General features: G+C 36.7%; 1 protein-coding gene across 1 annotated transcript in view; it reads right to left on the bottom strand.

The window, feature by feature from the left end:
* The window catches only part of DYNC2H1 (dynein cytoplasmic 2 heavy chain 1), a gene marked incomplete at its 3' end in the record, with an annotated part of 183,148 nt that overhangs the window by 126,517 nt on the left and 37,760 nt on the right, over window positions 1–18,871 (bottom strand). Inside the window, exons 38-53 of the mRNA XM_082338028.1 lie at window positions 17,980–18,244; window positions 17,435–17,642; window positions 16,915–17,044; window positions 14,883–15,038; window positions 13,577–13,836; window positions 12,078–12,324; window positions 10,361–10,512; window positions 9,675–9,819; window positions 8,347–8,449; window positions 7,046–7,213; window positions 6,787–6,911; window positions 5,393–5,641; window positions 4,499–4,607; window positions 3,382–3,495; window positions 2,407–2,549; window positions 329–410 (exon numbers count right to left, since the gene is read on the bottom strand). Coding sequence (XP_082194154.1) covers window positions 329–410; window positions 2,407–2,549; window positions 3,382–3,495; window positions 4,499–4,607; window positions 5,393–5,641; window positions 6,787–6,911; window positions 7,046–7,213; window positions 8,347–8,449; window positions 9,675–9,819; window positions 10,361–10,512; window positions 12,078–12,324; window positions 13,577–13,836; window positions 14,883–15,038; window positions 16,915–17,044; window positions 17,435–17,642; window positions 17,980–18,244 — 2,656 coding nt within the window. The remainder of the gene's footprint in view (window positions 1–328; window positions 411–2,406; window positions 2,550–3,381; window positions 3,496–4,498; window positions 4,608–5,392; window positions 5,642–6,786; window positions 6,912–7,045; window positions 7,214–8,346; window positions 8,450–9,674; window positions 9,820–10,360; window positions 10,513–12,077; window positions 12,325–13,576; window positions 13,837–14,882; window positions 15,039–16,914; window positions 17,045–17,434; window positions 17,643–17,979; window positions 18,245–18,871) is intronic.

Below are 18,871 nucleotides of genomic sequence, written 5' to 3'. Positions count from 1 at the left end.
TCTCAAAACATCAAATTTTGAGGTTGTGAAATAACATCCACATAGAAGGAGGACACAGAACAAAACAAAACAAGATGCAGCTTAATCAGTTTATAAAACTGAATATACGTTATTGCTTGTGACACAAGAGACTGGGTTTGATGAACCAGGATGTATGTTCCGGACCAATGTTCCCTTCCACAAAATGCCTGCCACGTGAACAATATTAAAGTCCACAAATACACTGGCAAAAACATACTCAAAGTACCTATGCTATTATCTATACCCAACACAGGACTGAGTGTTTAATAATAAGTAATAGTAACTAAAGTGTCCACCTAAATATTACCTGAATGTTTTTTCTTAAGTTCCTTATGTGCTTTTCCAGTCTCTTCTTGTTGATCTGAATCATACAGAAGCATTTCAGGTATCTATAAAAATGAACATGAGTTTTTGTATGAAAATTATGAACAATGAAAATTTGAGTTAAAATAAAAAACCCAAACTTTTAATCTAGTTTTTCATTTGAAAAGACTGAATATGATTATCTTCATTCAGAATAAGGTCTTTACAGAATATTTATAGCATTAGAAAGATCAATTCTGCCTTTTCCTATAACTGATAACTTTCTCTTGTCTCAAGCAGAGGAGCTTCTGCTGGCTGTACGAGAGAGCAACTAATTCTCAGAGGACTCTTACAATAACACAAATGTCGAAGATGTAAAAGATATACAGCTCAACAGGAAATCAGACAGTCTTAAGTACAATGGTAAACATAGACAAAGTACATTCAAAGGTTCTGGCATACAACTAAATGATAAGACTCCACTTAAAAAAAAAAATCCCTACTGAAGTGAAAGTACTCTGAAAAACATTTTTTAACTGTGGACAGAGCTGGTCCAAACATTTTTGCCAGGAAGAACTTTCAGTACAACCTGCTGTTGAAACTGAGGTTGCAATGGCAGGTGGAGGAGCCCCAGTAAGGCAGGCAGAAATGGACACTCTGAGCCAGCTGCTCCCATGGCTCTCCCAGGAGCAAGACCAACTCCTTGGCCCAGGTGTGAAACCCACCATGACGAGTCAGTGGGAGAGGCCAGATTACCTTACAGACTAGACTGAGGGGGTTACTGCACAGGAGCCTTGGGACACATTACGGGATGTAGTGGAAGAGCGTTGCAGATTGCACAAGACTTACAATGGGTTGGTGAGGCACCCGCAGGAATTTGCTGCCAGAGGGACTAGAAGGTCCAGGCCAGCTGCCTGAGATTATGGAGTCTGGGAGTCAAATGAGACCCAGCTGCATGTGTCTGTGTGTGTGTGTACATACATTCGTGTGCGCCTGTGCAGGACGCAATGCGGAGATCCGAGATCCAAGGCCAGCTACCGGATGGACTGGATGTCTAGGCCCAGTTACTGGAAGGATCCACTGTGTGTGTGCGTGTGTGTGTGTGAGCACACACAGTGAGGCAGCTGGAATGGGGCTGCAGCCTCAGGAGCTTGTACATCTGGATGACAGCAACTGGGAAGACCAGAAGATCCAGAAGCACCTACTGGAGGGGTTGTGTGTGTGCCCAGGTAGTGGGGGGACCCACATCCTGCACATATATGTATTTCCCACTAATGGACCTTCATTGTGATCGCTCAGAGAGGGGAACAGGTTGATGCCAACAGTGCTGTTCGTGTTTGTGCTGAGGGTTTCTGTTTATGTTGTTCTGTGTGGCCAATCACATGTATATATGTGCTGTATATGTGTGTTTGTGCCTGTGCCTACTGGGAACGCATGCTCAGCTCCACCACTGGTTCAGGCTGGGGCCGTGAAGCTGTAGCAGCCTTGCCCCTATCAGGGTACTGGATTTGGCAACCTCTTAACATATAGAAGTAATATATATCTTTCTCAAACTTACACTGTGAACATCCTGAAATAAGCAAGATTTTGATCTTAAAAAGAACACACTGACTCCATTCCATCAAGCAAAACACTTAACAAAGATTCAAGAATAACATGTACAGCGCAATCTTAGAGCTATAGCAGCTCATATACACATAGCAAACTTATTTTTAAACTAGCTTTCAGGCATACTACTAATAGCAGATATCATCAGCATAGTTGACTAACATTTTGCTTGCAGTCTAGTTGTATTTTGTTCTTAAATGCTGTGTGTGATCAGAGTCATAGTAGTCAGCATTTTGTTCAAGTCAGCCCACCGAGAGAACAAAACATAATATTACTGGTAAAATAACAATGCTAATATTACTTAACTGTTCTGCAGAATTTTCTGTCTTTGTAGGACCACAGAAATGGATTAAATAAGCACAGTGACAATTATTCCTTCACAACTTTAAATATTTTGATCTTATTCACCAAAGCTCAGTTATTTTTGGAGATACTCATTTAAACAAGTCACAGTTTTTAATTAATGCAATTTACCTTTTTCATACTGTTCTCTGACCAGGTTTCCATCCACAAAACCTGACATTTCTTGTACAGCGCTGGATTACTTTCACAGTTTATTGTGAAATTTAAATTGGTAGAATCCATGATCAAGACAACATGCAGATTTTGTTGGATCCCTAAGAAAATGCAACATATTAAATATTTAGTAGATAACAATCTGACTACATGATGGTAAATTTATTGCAAATACAAATAATTCACTGTCCTTCCAATACTTATCACAAGGTAATTTCTAAAAGAGAGATACTATTACACCACATCACACTAGGGCAGGAATGTTTACAACCAGAACTTAAATACATAAATTTAATAACATGGATTCTTATTATGTGTATGTTTTTAATTTAGAAGACCTGACAGTTTTTAAATGGATACCACTAGTTCTCATTCCAATCAACATAGACCAATAGAACCAACTGGAAGTAGTTCCAGGGCCCTTGAGTATGACTGCCAATATCTGTATTCTTTCAGTCACATTCTTCTATTTATTTGTAAACTATTTAATCTTCTTGTTAGTTGAAGGAAGAAACACAAATAATTAAGAAACCTATCTGTAAACTTGCTTATGATTACTCAGAATCCAAAGTGATTTGTAGATATAATTGACAAATAGAAGAAAACTCTGTTACTAGATATCTAAGCTAAACAAACCAGAAAACGATGGGGACAAAAGCTTTCTTCCTTATAATTGCTTTCCACAGCAGATTTCATAACAGCTTTGTAGAACATTCATGGATACAAAGTTTCAGACAGAAGAATGAATTTTAAGCTGAGGGTTCTGTGCCCTCAAATATCATGCTGTATTCGTTATTCCTGCCTGGTTTTTAATAACTAACTGAAAGTTAAAAATGCACACAAAACAAGGACCATGTTAGAAATTATTTGTCCATTATTATACCACTTTTGTAACCTTGTAATAAATTATAACTTATGATTCTGTTCACATACGGTGTGTGAAATAGTTGAAAATTGGTCCTGTAAATCCATCCTGTGAAGCTTGATCCTTCAGAGGAGATAGCAATGCTTCCAATTCTTCTATTTTATATAGCCCAGGAACTTCTCCTATTTGAAGAATGAATTTAAAATGTCAGATCAAATACACTATAATTCTTCAAATTCCTTTGAAGGATTCCCTTGAATTCTCTGTATAGAGAATTTGAGTATGGCAGTATTCACCTCCATACTTTTATGAGTACCATCCCATGTACTTCATTATTCTTTTCATGATATCATGAAAACAACAAACCAAATTATAGTGATCCCATTTAACTTAAACAGCCTACTTTGTTTATATTATTGAAATATACTTCAAAAAACTCATTCAAATCTACTCAAAGACAGTGATCCAATACTACATACAAACCAAATCAAACCAGACTTTGCCATACACCAGAAAACAGAAAAATGAAAGAGGGTAGTTATCTAGGTCCTCAGACGTAGAGGTTTAACTACTGGATGACGAGAATCTGATACTGTAAGGAGACCTGGGTTTGCACCTCAGAGACAGGAAAATCTGGTGTTCTTATCAATCAGCTCTTAAACTACTGTTAGTTAAACTAAGTTAGGCTCAGTCCTTCAATGATCTCTCTGATCGAGGAACAAAGCTAGATAATAAAATAAAGCCACTTTTGGTATTTGTTATTATTATTTATCATCTCATTACCTTCAGAAAAGTGGGCTTTGCTGGTGTTCGTTTCAGTAAAGGACTCAGTCTACACAATCTAGTAAAACACTGGGACACCTCTCAATTTTGAATTTTATTAGAAAAGGAAAGCTGTAGAGTAGAATACATGATTATTTTGTTGTTACACTATTATAAAGAACTCCTTTAAAATAAGTTACTTAACTTGCAACTTTGAGGAATTGAAAGCACCCATACTGTAGAGTAGGTTAAAGGATAGCTCAGTGAAATTCAAGTCAGTTTCTCATGTACAAGCACTCTAGCCAAAACGGTGTAGAAAGCTAACTAACACTTCTGGTATGGACATAAAGTTAGAAAACATCATCTAATTCTGCCGCATTGAGCTAACTCTGTGCGGTAAAAGTCTTTTTGGTCTTGTCTCACCTGAAGACAGTAAACTGTTGATCATCTCAAGGAACGTGGAATGAACAAACTGATAGTCTTCAAGCAGCAATACCACCTGCTGTGCTTCAATGCCTGCAAGCTCCATCACCTAGAAGCAGGGAAGACATTTAAATCTCAGTATATTGAATATATGTATTGTTCATAAGAGAATTATAATCTTTCCTTGATTATGTATTTCCTACATATTTTCTCCACAGCATCTAAACAAAAGATTACTAGGTGATGCAGTTATATGAGATATCAAATGTAAAGAACATTCTGCCTACTGCTAGATGTACAGCTTAGTAATGGAAAAAGAATTAAAACAGACTCTTTCATAAAGTATATTTATGTTCCAGATGTGATTCAATTATACAGTTGTATTGCTCTTTTGTGTGGGCTTAGCTCTAGAAGTTTCTTTAGCATTGCTGAAGGTACTAGGAAACTCCCGATTCAAGGCTTGCATTTGTTTTTAAATAATACGTACACTTTCATCAATCACTAAGATTTTACTTGATTTGCCTACTATCCTATTAACTGGCAGACCATAGTAGAGACAGAACATGAAAATATATACAAATACGAAAATACATACATGAAAAAAACCTTTCCAATATTCACATAAACTTAGAATTTATGAAGTCCACAACACTCATAAAAACAGCTCTGGTATTCAAAAAAGTAGAGTTTCAGGTAATTACTATAAAGAACAGTATGCACATCTAAACACTGAGAACTTCTGAAAATCTACTTGGTTCATTTAGAGTGCTGACATTTTGCTTTTCTTAAAATATCTCTTCACACAACACTTTTGGGTCCTTCAAAATTCCCGTTTGTTTTTTTTTTTAATACACACCTACAACACTACAAAATGTAAGATACTGAGTGACTTACATATTTAAGATCATTTTTGAACTGCTTCAGCTCATAGCCTCTGGAGATTTTGGGAGTAATCAGAACAGCTCCGTGCATATGACTAACTAAAGAGGTAACTGTTCGACGACCTACACCACTTCGTCCTGCCAAAAGAAGTGATCCTCCAGGAAAACTTAGCACTCTGTCCACTTTAGACATATAACTGAGGACTTCTTGGAACAGTAAAATCTCTATCTCTTTTTTGTCTCGCCCATAATGAATAATACCCTATTAAAAAAGAAAAAAAAAAAGAAACATGTTCACTAATAATAACTAAAAGCAGTAAGATATGAAAGCATCCAACATTTAAAAGTTTAGAAAAGAAGGGCTTGAAAGCTTAAGAGACCACATTGGGATTCATTACAAATAAATTATTTACGTGAAAGAATTTAGATACCTCGCGTACCCTTTACCAGTAATGAACAGATCACATTACCCCCAGCACCAGGATACCCTAGAAGTCTTTGATATATTGAAATAGAAATCTACCACTGAGTTAATTAAAATTAAATCATGGACCTGAACAAAGTCTGAGCTGTGTCTCTGACTACAGATTAATTAATATTGGCATAACTTAGAAGAGTGTGTTAGGCAGCTAAATGCTGCATAACTGCAGATTATGGAACTTCCTAGTGAAACACACATAACAACAGACCCCAAGATTAAATTCTGGCCTTGTTATACTTAATAAAACATCATCTTTGAAGCCCAATGTAGTCAGAAAAAAAACCAAACTCTCTGATTATTGAGGCTATTGAACTTCATAATTTCCCATATAGTCTACTGGTCACAAATTGGCAATTAAAGAGAGGGACTAGTTTCCTATGTACAAGAGCAGCCTATCAAACACTACTAACAAGGGGAGATGATCCCAAAGCTCTCATCCTGAAAATCAGTCAGCCTAGCAGAGTTAACATATTTGCATTTCCTCATCAAGCTCATTTTTTGTACTTTACTGTTTAAAAGCATGCCAAGTCTCCAAACAATCCATTTGTATGTCTTCAAATAAAAATTACATTAGCAAATTACAAATTCAGAAAGTAAACATTTAATAAAACACTTTGGTACTCAAACAATACACAAACATATATGCACATTAATGTTTCTCAAAATGTTGTTCACCAAACTGTTGTAAATCACCAGGAAATGTGACTGATGCCGTTTTGTTAAAATAACCTTGCTACATGATACTTCCTACTGCCTGCCACGTAGCATCACAAACCTGCCCTTACTTGACCAAATGCAAAAGACGATTCCTCGAACAAGCAGCAGACCCCACCCTAAACCTGGTGCTCGCATGGTACTTTCCGTAAAAGATGTCTAGAATAATTACTGTGAATCCTTGCTGTGTATGTTCTTTAATCTTCTCTTACTTTTTGAATAATATCTTTCAGGTCTGTTGAGTTTAGTTTGCCAAGTGGCCTCCCATGAGGTGGTAGTGCCTGTCCTGGTGTGATGAATGCCTCTTGAGAAGCTCCCCAAGTTACATAGAAGATATCTGTGAAAATAAAAGGAAAAATTTGAAAGTTTAGGTGCTCAGCTCATACGCTATCTGACTTGATGAGATTGATTTGATTAGGCGGTTCCTAAATAAATATTTCAAGTTTGTGTAGTATGCCTCAAATGGTTTACCTGCCATATTGTCCAGAACATCTGAGCCCCAATCACCTTGAAACACTTTCATCAAAACATTATCAAATACATGGAGTTCTTTCATGCCAACAATTTTGTCACGGAACAAACGATGTGCTTCGTAAGCAACAATTTCCAATACATAATCTACAGTTTGCATCGATGATCCTACAAAATTTAAGGAGAGATTTAACTTTATATATTTATCATAAATTTTACATTTCTCAAATTTTTGATTTCAAAATATGAGATTGAAAATGAGTAAGTGAAATTACATACCAGCAGGAGAGCATCAGTAAGGAAGAAATAAGAGAAAAAAGTAAACATTATGAAGTGCTTTTTAATAATATCTTTATGGATCATTATAAGATAAAATGAAACAAGTTCTCCAGTTTAGTGCTAGCATTCTAATGAAAATGAATAAGGTGTTGCACACAAAGTAAAAATTAAAAGACAAAATTCTAGGCAATGAGAACAAAAAAAGCCAGAAGACTGTTTTAAAGGGGAAGAGAAAGGCATATAATAAATAATAAAATAACAATAAATATCCAAAACAGTCTGTATTATAAAATGCCACTAGAGAACACAAAGTTTCAATATTCTTCACAAAAGTAAAAAGGAAGGTGAGATGAATAAATGACATGCCATATTGCTCATCACTGAAAAAGCGTTATGCGTATGTCACCTTCAGATACAACAATGGAGTTATATATATATAATTATATATGTTATATATATTATATATATTATATGGATATTTGTAAACTTTTATACAGATGAGAGAGTTTTCTAGATGTTTCTGTATGTTTAAGGGTGGTTATATTCTTCTTTTGTTAAGTAGGTCATAGATGATGTATATCAGTCGTAGTTTTACAGTCACCTCATCAGGTTTATACAACCAGGTATAAAAAGAGAAGCATGAGAGGCAAACCTCTGGGAATCCAGAATACAAGACATATGCTCAAAAAAACCCCAACCCAATCCAAACCGCCCCAAAAACCAGAAAAAAAATGGTGGGGAGTGGGGGGTACACTTCAAGTTCCTGTAGTAGAAAATGCAGTCCTGACCTACTAACTTCCCTTAATGTATAAATAGCTCCCACACACAATTTAAAACATCATTGAGTGTTTTAAATGTTTTTACTATATGTTATCAAATGAACTGTTAGGAACTGGTCACAGTTTAGAAAGAGTACCATAGGTGAATTAGTTGCACGTGAAGTCAACGGTAAGACTGACATCAATAATAATTTAGGCCATTTTAGAACTGCTTTATAAATGAAAAACAAATACGGGACTTACCACCTGCTAAATCGTATCTGAATAAACCAAGAACCCACTGAGTAAGAATACATGGTGTAAAAAGGTAATGACTGCGATCATCAACTGTGAATTTTGCTCGTACCTAAAAACAGAACAGGGGTGGGGAGTGTTGTTTTAAAATGTAAAGTACTTGGAAGTGCAGATTTACATTTTTCTAAAATACCAGACAAATTAGTTTTCTATTAGGAACTATATATTTTCATTTTTTATTAATGCAATTTTTAGGGTTTCTTTGAAAGTGCAGAGATGAATTGTTTAAATCTTGTTTTCTGAGCACAAAAGATTTTCTCATAATTAGAACCTTTCTTCTGTACCATTTTTGATGTCAACAACTGCTTATGTCACCTAGGACTGTTAGTGCAGTATTATTAAACAAAACATACAATTTTTTAAAGCAGTACCAAACATAAAATGCAAAGGAAATACAAAAGTGTAATAAAAAACCACCTAAATCAGTAACACTTAGTCACTACAAAAGACTTACAAAAATACTAATTCTTCTCCCAAAGAGGATACTTGAATTTACAACTCTATCTTTAATTCAAAGAACAACTGCCTTCATCTGTTATTTGGTCCTCATGTGACGAGATTTAAACTTAGATTTCTTAGAATACATTGATAATATCATATGAAATTTCTGCTAACTGGTGCATGCTAGCCAATGACTATACCTGCATTCCAGTCATAAAGATCAGTTTTGTGTCATGGTTCTGTCTACACAGGGACATGCATACATTCTTGGAACATACAGTAAGCACTTACATCCCCACAGTATCGACCCCAGTAAGGCTATGTACATGATAAAGAAAAGCAGCTACTTAAAGTGTGTTGCTAGGTAGAGGTCTGAAAAAATTTAAGTGGCAGGATAAAAAGAACTTGTGTGTCTTAAGCACCTATTTTTAACTGTATAAAATTTTAATAGATAGTCCTTGATGTGTATAAGGGACTCCACCCTCATATCTCTCTTCTGTGTTCATAATAGCATCCTTAACATCTGAGCACATAAGAATCTTTAAAGTACACTGTCTCCTCATCCACTAAGTAGGAAAACACCACTATCCACCTTTTATAAATCAGGAATTGAAAGTATAGATGGGTTAAGACGCTTACTCAGTTTCCCTCTAATACCTAGGTTTCTCTGCAAATAAGTAGCTTTAAAATGTACATCTTTACGAAAAAAAAAAAAACCTTTGATTTTAATACTGATGATAAACCTTCTTATTCTCTTGTTAATATCAAAAGCTAATTATTTTTTTAAAAATTGTGAATTCTCTATCTTCTTGAAAAAAGAAATTAAATTTCCATACCTGTTCATATACTTGAACCATAGATCCTGCTAGCTGATGTATTTTTGGTAAAGAACCCCAAACAGGGTGATTCTTCAGGTTTTTCTGTAGTACAGGTTCCAAGTAGGCACTGTAAATAGCTTGCAGTTGGTCTCTTTCTGGATAGCTACAAAGGAAAAAAAAAAAAAAGTAATCATTATGGACCATCATTGTTAATTTTTTAGTAAAATGACTCAAAGCTATATACACAATTACTGAGAAATTTCAATGAATAGCATCTCCATCTAGCAGCTAAGTAAAATTATTGTTTTATTGCAATAGGCCACCCTCAGAAATTTTCTAAATACATCTGTAAATGTGTTCAAGCTTAAAAACAAACAAACAAACAATTCTTTTCAATTTCTCTAATTTTGTAACCAAACAGCACCTTAATGTAAAGCTGCAGAAAACAGGTTACTGAAAGCAAAATCGTCCAACAGGAAACATATTTCAAATACTTCACTATCAAAACGTAGCTACAGATTGCTCCTTAGCTGGTTTCTAGTACCCAGAGGCACCAAACAGCAAAAAATTTGAAGATCCCAAACTGTTAGAAAAGATGAAAGACTAGAACAGCCACATCTTCATAAAGACTAAATTCAGCAAGGGCCCTATAAACAGAGGCTGAGGCTGAGTTCTGAGAGTCAAACTAATTTCCACATACTTACTCAATTGCACAGAGACGAACAATAGAAGTAAATCTGGAGGTAAGTTTATGTCTTCCTAACGTTCCTCCAGCAGACATGGAAGCCACAATTTGGATGTTTTCTAAACCAACCCATTCCAGATTTTCATCGTAAAATCCTTGATATGTAAGAACCTTTAATAATTAAATAAATATTATATTAAAAGATAGCCAACAGAGTATCTTACCAAAAAATAAAAAAAAAAAAAAATAGTGAGAAGTATGCCATTATTACTCTTCTCTTAATTGCCAGAGGTATACTACTCCTCCCAGTTTGGTGTCAGCTGCAAACTTGATGAGAGTACACCCACCCCATTGTCCAGATCATTAATGAAGATGTTAAACAGGTACTGGCCTCCAACTAGACTTTGTGCTACTGATCACCACCCTCTGGGCCTGGCCGTTCAGTCAGTTTTCAACCCACCTCACTATCTGCTTATTCAGCCTGTACATCAAGAGCTTTTCTGTGAGGATCTTTTGGGAGACAGTGTCAACAGCCTTAGTGGAGTCCAGGTAGACTATATCATAGAATAGAATCATAGAACCATTTAGGTTGGAAAAGATCCTTAAGATCATCAAGTCCAACTGTAAACCTAACACTGCCAAGTCCACCACTAAACCATGTCCCTAAGTGCCACATCTACACATCTTTTACATACCTCCAGGGATGGGGACTCAACCACTTCCCTGGGCAGCCTCTTCCAATGCCTGACTACCCTTTCCGTGAAGAAGTTTTTCCTAATATCTAACCTAAACCTCCCCTGGAACAACTTGAGGCCGTTTCCTTTCGTCCTATCGCTTGTTACTTGGGAGAAGAGACCGACCCCCGCCTCACTACAACCTCCTTTCAGGTAGTTGTAGAGAGCAATAAGGTCTCCCCTCAGCCTCCTCTTCTCCAGCCTAAACAACCCCAGCTCCCTCAGCCGCTCCTCATAAGACTTGTGCTCCAGACCCTTCACCAGCTTCGTTGCCCTTCTTTGGACACGCTCCAGCACCTCAATGTCCTTCTTGGAGTAAGGGGCCCAAAACCAAACACAGTATTTGAGGTGCGGCCTCACCAGTGCCGAGTACAAGGGGACGATCACCTCCCTAGTCCTGCTGGCCACACTATTCCTGATACAAGCCAGGATGCTGTTGGCCCTCTTGGCCACCTGAGCACACTGCTGGCTCATGTTCAGGCGGCTGTCAACCAACACCCCCAGGTCCTTTTCTGCCAGGCAGCTCTCCAGCCACTCCTCCCCAAGCCTGTAGCGTTGCATGGGGTTGTTGGGACCCAAGTACAGGACCTGGCACTGAGCCTTGTTGAATCTCATACAAACTATTCATACCTACTGCTCTCCCCTCGTCTACCGGGTCTGTCATTTCGTCACGGAATTTTATCAAGTTGATCAAGCATGACTTGCCTTTGGTGAATCCACGCTGACTACTCCTGATGATTTTTTTGTCATTCATATGCCTACTGAGTTATAACTCATTTAGGCGAGCATTGTCTTTATTTACTTATGCATATAAGCCAAATAAAAATGGTATCTTATTTCTGGCTGACACCTACATATTCTGTCAGAGTACAAACAAAACTAACGTCAATACAGATGCAGGATGTTAACTCTGAAAATAATCAATGTAGGCATTTACTACATACACTAAACTATTTCCAGTATACTTAACTATCTTTATAAGTAACAGAAATAAGTGCTCACCTGCTGTAGAAAAGCCACGAGAGTGCTTGTTCCCCATTTATCAGGTTTGGGTAGATTGATATCCTTTAAGTACAAAACAAGCCTTTCACAGTCCTTTGGTCTGTATACTCGCCCAGTGTTTGTACTGATGACAATGCAAGTTTGACTCAATTTTTGTAGAAGATGTTGAGAGGTAGTCTGTGCACTGCAGTGAATGGTAGCAATCTGAGTGGATCGGAGTTGAGAAAATGCATAATGAAGTAGCATCCTAAAAAAGCAAATGTGTACATACATATAAACATAAGTAATACATAAATGCATTAAAATACTGTGTATCCAAAGATATTGTATAGTTTTTGAATTAAAATGTATATACTACATACTGTATTATGTAATAGGTGATGCATGAGCTTTGCTGAATTAAACATTCTTGCCTTTATAATTGTAATATTTTCCATTCAAGAAATTCAATAAAAATGTAGCATACAGCTACAGAAAACAAATACCTAGCCTAACTGCTGGGTGTATATTGATCCAACCCATCTAAATAAGGAACCTAAGACAGGCAACAGCATGAGCTAAATTCCACTGCCGGCACACAGGCATCTAGTGCCTCTTGAGATGACACCGGATTCCCCATGTGCCTTTCAGCTGTTGCTCCATGACAGCACAGGTTTTCCAAACGTCCTGTCTCATATCTAAAAGCTTCATTCAGATGTCAGACGCGTAGTGGCAGCCTGAACTTTCCCTGTAGATCTTCATAAGAATTTACCTATTTGCCACTACAGGTTTGTTTCATTAGTAACCCAAACAAGTGATATTCTAGCAGAAAGTCACATAAAACCATTTGTGCTGGTTTTGGCTGGGAAAGAGTCAATTTTCTTTATAGTAGCTAGTATGGGGCTATGTTTTGGATTTGTGCTGGAAACAGTGCTGATAATATAGGAATGTTTTCATTATGGCTGAGCAGTGCTTACACAGATTCAAGGCCTTTTCTGCTTCTCACACCACCCCACCAGCGACGAGGCTGGGGGTGCACAAGAAGCTGGGAGGGGACACAGCTGGGACAGCTGACCCCAACTGACCAAAGGGCTATTCCATACCACGTGATGTCATGCTCAGCATACAAAGCTGGGGGAAGAAGAAGGAAGGGGAGGGACATTCGGAGTGATGGTGTTTGTCTTCCCAAGTCACCGTTACACGTGATGGAGCCCTGCTTTCCTGGAGATGGCTGAACACCTGCCTGCCGATGGGAAGTAGAGAATGAATTCCTTGTTTTGCTTTGCTTGCGTGCGCAGCTGTTGCTTTACCTACTAAACTGTCTTTATCTCAACCCAGGAGTTTTCTCACTTTTGCTCTTCTGATTCTCTCCCCCTTCCCACCGGGGGGGAATGAGCAAGCAGCTGTGTGGTGCTTAGTTGCTGGCTGGGGTTATACCATGACACCATTATAACAAAATATTACAAACTTTGTCAAATAGCTAGAAGTATATTTTGCTTATAACAGGAAATACTTTTTACCCCTTTCCACATCCTTCAGGACCCACAAGAAGAAATGGCTGCTTATTGTTAAAGTCCAGCCACGGTCTAAAGTAATCTAAACCTCTCTGCATATCAGGGGTTTGGATGACGGGAAGTGTTTGGACACTACTGAAGTCATCGGCTGTTAGATTTTCAGTTTTTTTCAGGTGATATAGCATTAGCTGTCCAGTGTCAGTGTCGTAATATGTGTCCAGGGGCTTCCTCGGATCTGGCGGAGATTCTTGTGCCCAACTGAAGATCTTAAAAAAAAAAAAAAAAAAAAAAAGCTTCTGTTAAATCCATACTCCTAATTACAAGATCTACAATTTCAAGTTAATCTAAAGAATGTTCAAAGAATAATTCTGCAAAATCAAATATTCAATTCTTTGATTTGATAATTTTAAGGCTGCCTTTCAAAATTCATTCACGTTATGCATATGCTTTATGATTAAGTCCTTAACTAAACAGTAACTTATTACTCTTCCACGTATTACATTTTCATAACATGAAGAACATAAAATAAACTGTATTTAGCAAAGCTTTATATTAACTTTTTTCATATTAGGCAACATACATCATAATAATAATAGTAATAATCACATGTATCAATAGTTAATTCCAGAGGCTGAGTCTAAACCTTTACCATCTGCCCTCTATATATGCTATAGCTCCAGGCTTTCTTTTGGAAGGAACTATTTCCTTCTCTCCAACAGAAAACCCAAGTGCGATTGTGGAGGTAACTACCTCCAGGGAGAGCCTTCTGTAGACACAATGGACCAGTATACCCACACATTTTTCCAACACTACTCCCTAGCCCTTGTGCCCTCAAGTATCTACACAAAGACAGAATCATACCCCAGCACATTCAATACATAACCTCAAAATAACGCTGCAAGAACACCTCCCTGGTGAGGTGCAACAAAGCCCCCACGTTATTATTTCAAGCATTCTGAACTGAAAAAAAATCACAAAAATTAATCTGTATTAAATATACACAGTATATACACACACACATGGTCTGCTATAGCGGGTCCTTGCATAAAACAGTATGGACAGAGGCCATTCTGTATCTCTTGGTGCAGCACCAAGATTGCTATCTGGGCTGGATGCACTTAGCAGCCTATCAGAGACATATGAAACATTCCTTTACTTCTGAGCTTTTTCCCTATAGACAACGCAGACTGCAAACAATACAGAGCACAGATATTCTATTACTGTAAATTTGCATAGTTAGAAGACAGAAAATCACTATTCCTACTACATATACTGAGAAATTTTTAATAAACTTGCTGAAAAAGATTATTACCTCTTTTGCAAATTCTTGTCGTGATTTCATGTTCAGATTGCCACCAAGACCTCGTAACAAGTTAATAATAAACTGTCCACGATCAGTACACCCATGAAGATGAGACAGTCCATTCATCACAGTTCCAACTAAACTTGTTTCTACCACAGAGTCATTCTGTAAATTGCAAGTTGCATTAGATTTAAATACACTCCTAAAAATAAATGTGATGTACTGTGAGCAGACTGTTACTCATTGCTCTTTGACACTTCCACAAACGATGAAAAGTTCTCAACACTGTTGCTGTTCTAGAAAATTCACTTGACATTAAATTATTTTTAAGCATTGATTTGGAAATTTTAATTCTAGACTATGTATTGATGTAATTTAGGATAAGCAATCAGAACCTTCCTTACAGATTTTGAGAACCTAGAAGAAATCAATGTAACTGTATACTGGAAATCTTTCTCATGAATGGATTCTTTATGGATTTTGCTCTTTAGCACCAAATGGGATTTGCAGCCTCAGGATCAGTGTCATGTTTTTTTCTCTGTATCCATCCAAAGATACTTTAAAAGTCTAAAAATCTCCATGGGTGAAAGAATCAAGAGGGGAAATAATATTAAAAACACAACAGGACCATATGTGTTCCCCAAGGGGAGGTAATGCAGGTTTCCCAAATACTAGCTTACTGGCCACACCAGTGGGGATTTCTCCTAAATAATGTTTTGTGCAACATAAGCCACTTCTTCAATGCAAATGCAACTCCTTCAGAGGACAGGGAGGCAGGGAAGCATCCAGACTACTTAAGAAAATATAGCATATGCAGAAGGATTGTCTTCATGTGTGTCCCAGAATCGCAGAATCCAGATAATGTACTAGGTTTTAGACTATCCTTTTGTAATACTGTTATTACATATTACCTTTCACATATTAAAACGTCTTTCAGTTAAGGTTTTGAGTTGAATCGTAAAGAGCTAAAGTTGTATACTTAAAACCAGGACAGATTAGTGGGAGCTGTGGAAAATTACCATTCTGGACAATCAGAATACTTTTTTAGATATCATAGAATCATAGAATCGTTAAAGTTGGAAAAGACCCTTAAGATCATCGAGTCCAACTGTTAACCTAACACTGCCAAGTCCACCACTAAACCATGTCCCTAAGCTCCACATCTATGCATCTTTTAAATACCTCCAGGGATGGAGACTCAACCACTTCCCTGGGCAGCCTCTTCCAATGCCTGACTACCCTTTCAGTGAAGAAGTTTCTCCTAATATCTAACCTAAACCTCCCCTGGCGCAGCTTGAGGCCGTTTCCTTTCGTCCTATCACTTGTTACTAGGGAGAAGAGACCGACCCCCACCTCACTACAACCTCCTTTCAGGTAGTTGTAGAGAGCAATAAGGTCTCCCCTCAGCCTCCTCTTCTCCAGACTAAACAACCCCAGCTCCCTCAGCCGCTCCTCATAAGACTTGGGCTCCAGACCCTTCACCAGCTTCGTTGCCCTTCTTTGGACACGCTCCAGCACCTCGATGTCCTTCTTGTAGTGAGGGGAAATGCCTCTGTCAATCTTTTTAGGTGTCCAGCATTACATTTCTCCTCAACTTATTACAAGCTCTGGTCTACACTGTGCAACTTTTCAAATTTTAGCTTTTTTTTTTGTTATAGTCAATAACTTAAATCTAGAAAAACAATTTCTTCTTCATTTTTTTACTTTAGACATTCAGATCTTTCAGGTCTTTAAAAACATATAAAGAAATATCTGGTATGGAAATTAAAGACAGATATTAAGTTTCACAGAAATACATGGCTTTAACTAGTTAAAATTGTCCTGCATGTTTCAAAACTTTAAGTACAGCAATTAGTTTTTGGAAACCAATCAGAATGGTTCCAGTATTAATCTTACGAAGAAAACAGCAATCAAAAAAGGACTGAGATTTTTTTTTTACGTAAAATTTAAAAACTAATACAAATGATCTCTTCAGTGTTAAACTAGATAAATGGATCATCTTAACAGAAGCTGAAAATCAATTATGTATTCAGTTACTAACCTTCTTCACAACCCAGTTTAATGCCTTTTCAAAATAGTCCCCAATCCAATTTTCAAGGTTGTATCTGCATTCTTCTGGCTGACTTCTTAGCCAAGACTTTATCAGAGAATTAAGATCTGTATCTTCATCACTAAGTCAAAGCAAAACAAAAAAAGAGTCAAACAAATACAAGGCATCCACATCTTCACATAGACTCGTTCAAAGGAAACAAAAACTTCTAGGAAAAGTTCAGGGAAAGACTTTAACAAGAATTTCTAACCAATATTTGGGCTCTCTAAGGGTCACACACAAACAAAGAATCCACCATGTCTCTTTCAAAAAGTCTGACATATATGAGCCAAAGAGTTATAACAGGACAGTGTAGAAGGGACATGCAACCTAAAGCAAACTCCCCCAGTGATTTGCTTCATAAGTGTAAGCAAGTAATTAAATTGTTCCATCCACTTTAGACTATCTTTCAAGAAAAGAAAAGTAGGTATATTTGCTTACTTTAAAAGTATGCAATACTCCTGTCACTTACCTCAGAAAGATCATTCCCATTCGAGATATTGTAGCAGGAGAGGCACAGCTAAGGTCATGAGTTTCAAATATAAAGTTGACGTTTGAGCCAAACTGAATTCTTTCTCCACTAGGCATAGTCAACAATCTGTTGTCATCCAAAACGGAATTCAAAGATTCAATCCATTCAGGATCAATGTCACCATCACAAATTATCCATGAAGTAATATCTATTTCCAGACACAAAAATAAAATATCAAACCCAAGAAAAACATTTAAAGAATATCACCCCTTGCTATTTTAACACTATTTATTACTCTTCCTTCATTATAACTTAAATATAAACCCTTCAAAGATATTCCTTACATTTTATATTCTGATGTCTATTTTTGCTTTCTTATCACAAAATTTGGAAAGTACTTACCACTGTTCTTGACTATGATTGTCACCAAAAGTTTTTCTTACCTTATGCCTTGCACAAATAATAACAGAATATAAAAATGTAACTGAAAATAAACAATTTCAGTAATTTAAGCATAATGATGTGTAACTCCCTCACAAACATACCTTGGGGTTCTCGTACCACTTGTCGAGCACTATTTGTAAGCACGCCATCAGACCATTCTCTGGTATCCATGTCAATATGGCCTAGCAACTGATGTCGAGGCATAGCTTTGGGGTTCATAGTATACTGTTTCACTACTTTGCCAGTTTTACCAAGTGCTGTCTTTAACATCCGCCAAAGTGTTGATTTACCTGCACCACTTGGACCTACAATAACTACACCCATTCTTTGACGTAGTTGTTCATATAATTCCAAAGCCTTCTTGATCTAGATAATAAAAGAGATAATGACTATATGAAGTTGTAATGCTAAATCAATCATGTTCTTTTTTAATGTTTTTCCAATTTACCTTGGATGCACTTTGTTTCAAAAAAATGAAATTATAGAAACAACAGGTATTTGCAGAAGTAATTAAAATTATGATACTAAAGAATATCAAGAAACTTATTTTGCATGTTAGAAGCATTTCACTAAATTATTAATATAAAAATATCAGACCTCTTTGGGCATATTTTTACTGAGAAATTAATGAACCTTTAGTCACAAAACTTCACCCAGCCCTACAATAAATAAATGAGAGACAGAATTGCTTCATAAAACCAAATGTTCACATATTTAATTCACTGTCCAAAACATTCATTCGAGTTTGTACATGGCTTGAGCAAAACTGGGTCACATGTTGACATCTTAATTTTCCTTGCACTATTTTTCTTTCAATTACAACTGATATACCATGCTTCAAACACACATCTTTTTTTTTTTATATACATGTAATTAGAATCTAACTATTAGTTATTCTCACTTTTTTATAAAAGATTTATTTCAAAAGTAAACAGAAATGAGTCAAATGAATGTAATATTAATGAGTTCTAATTCAGAATAACTCATAATGTT

The sequence above is a fragment of the Platalea leucorodia genome, assembly GCF_965183815.1.
Source record: "Platalea leucorodia genome assembly, chromosome: 2".
In the NCBI taxonomy this organism is placed as follows: domain Eukaryota; kingdom Metazoa; phylum Chordata; class Aves; order Pelecaniformes; family Threskiornithidae; genus Platalea; species Platalea leucorodia.
Note: the sequence above shows the minus strand (reverse complement) of the source record. Positions and strands in the feature narration are given on the sequence as shown.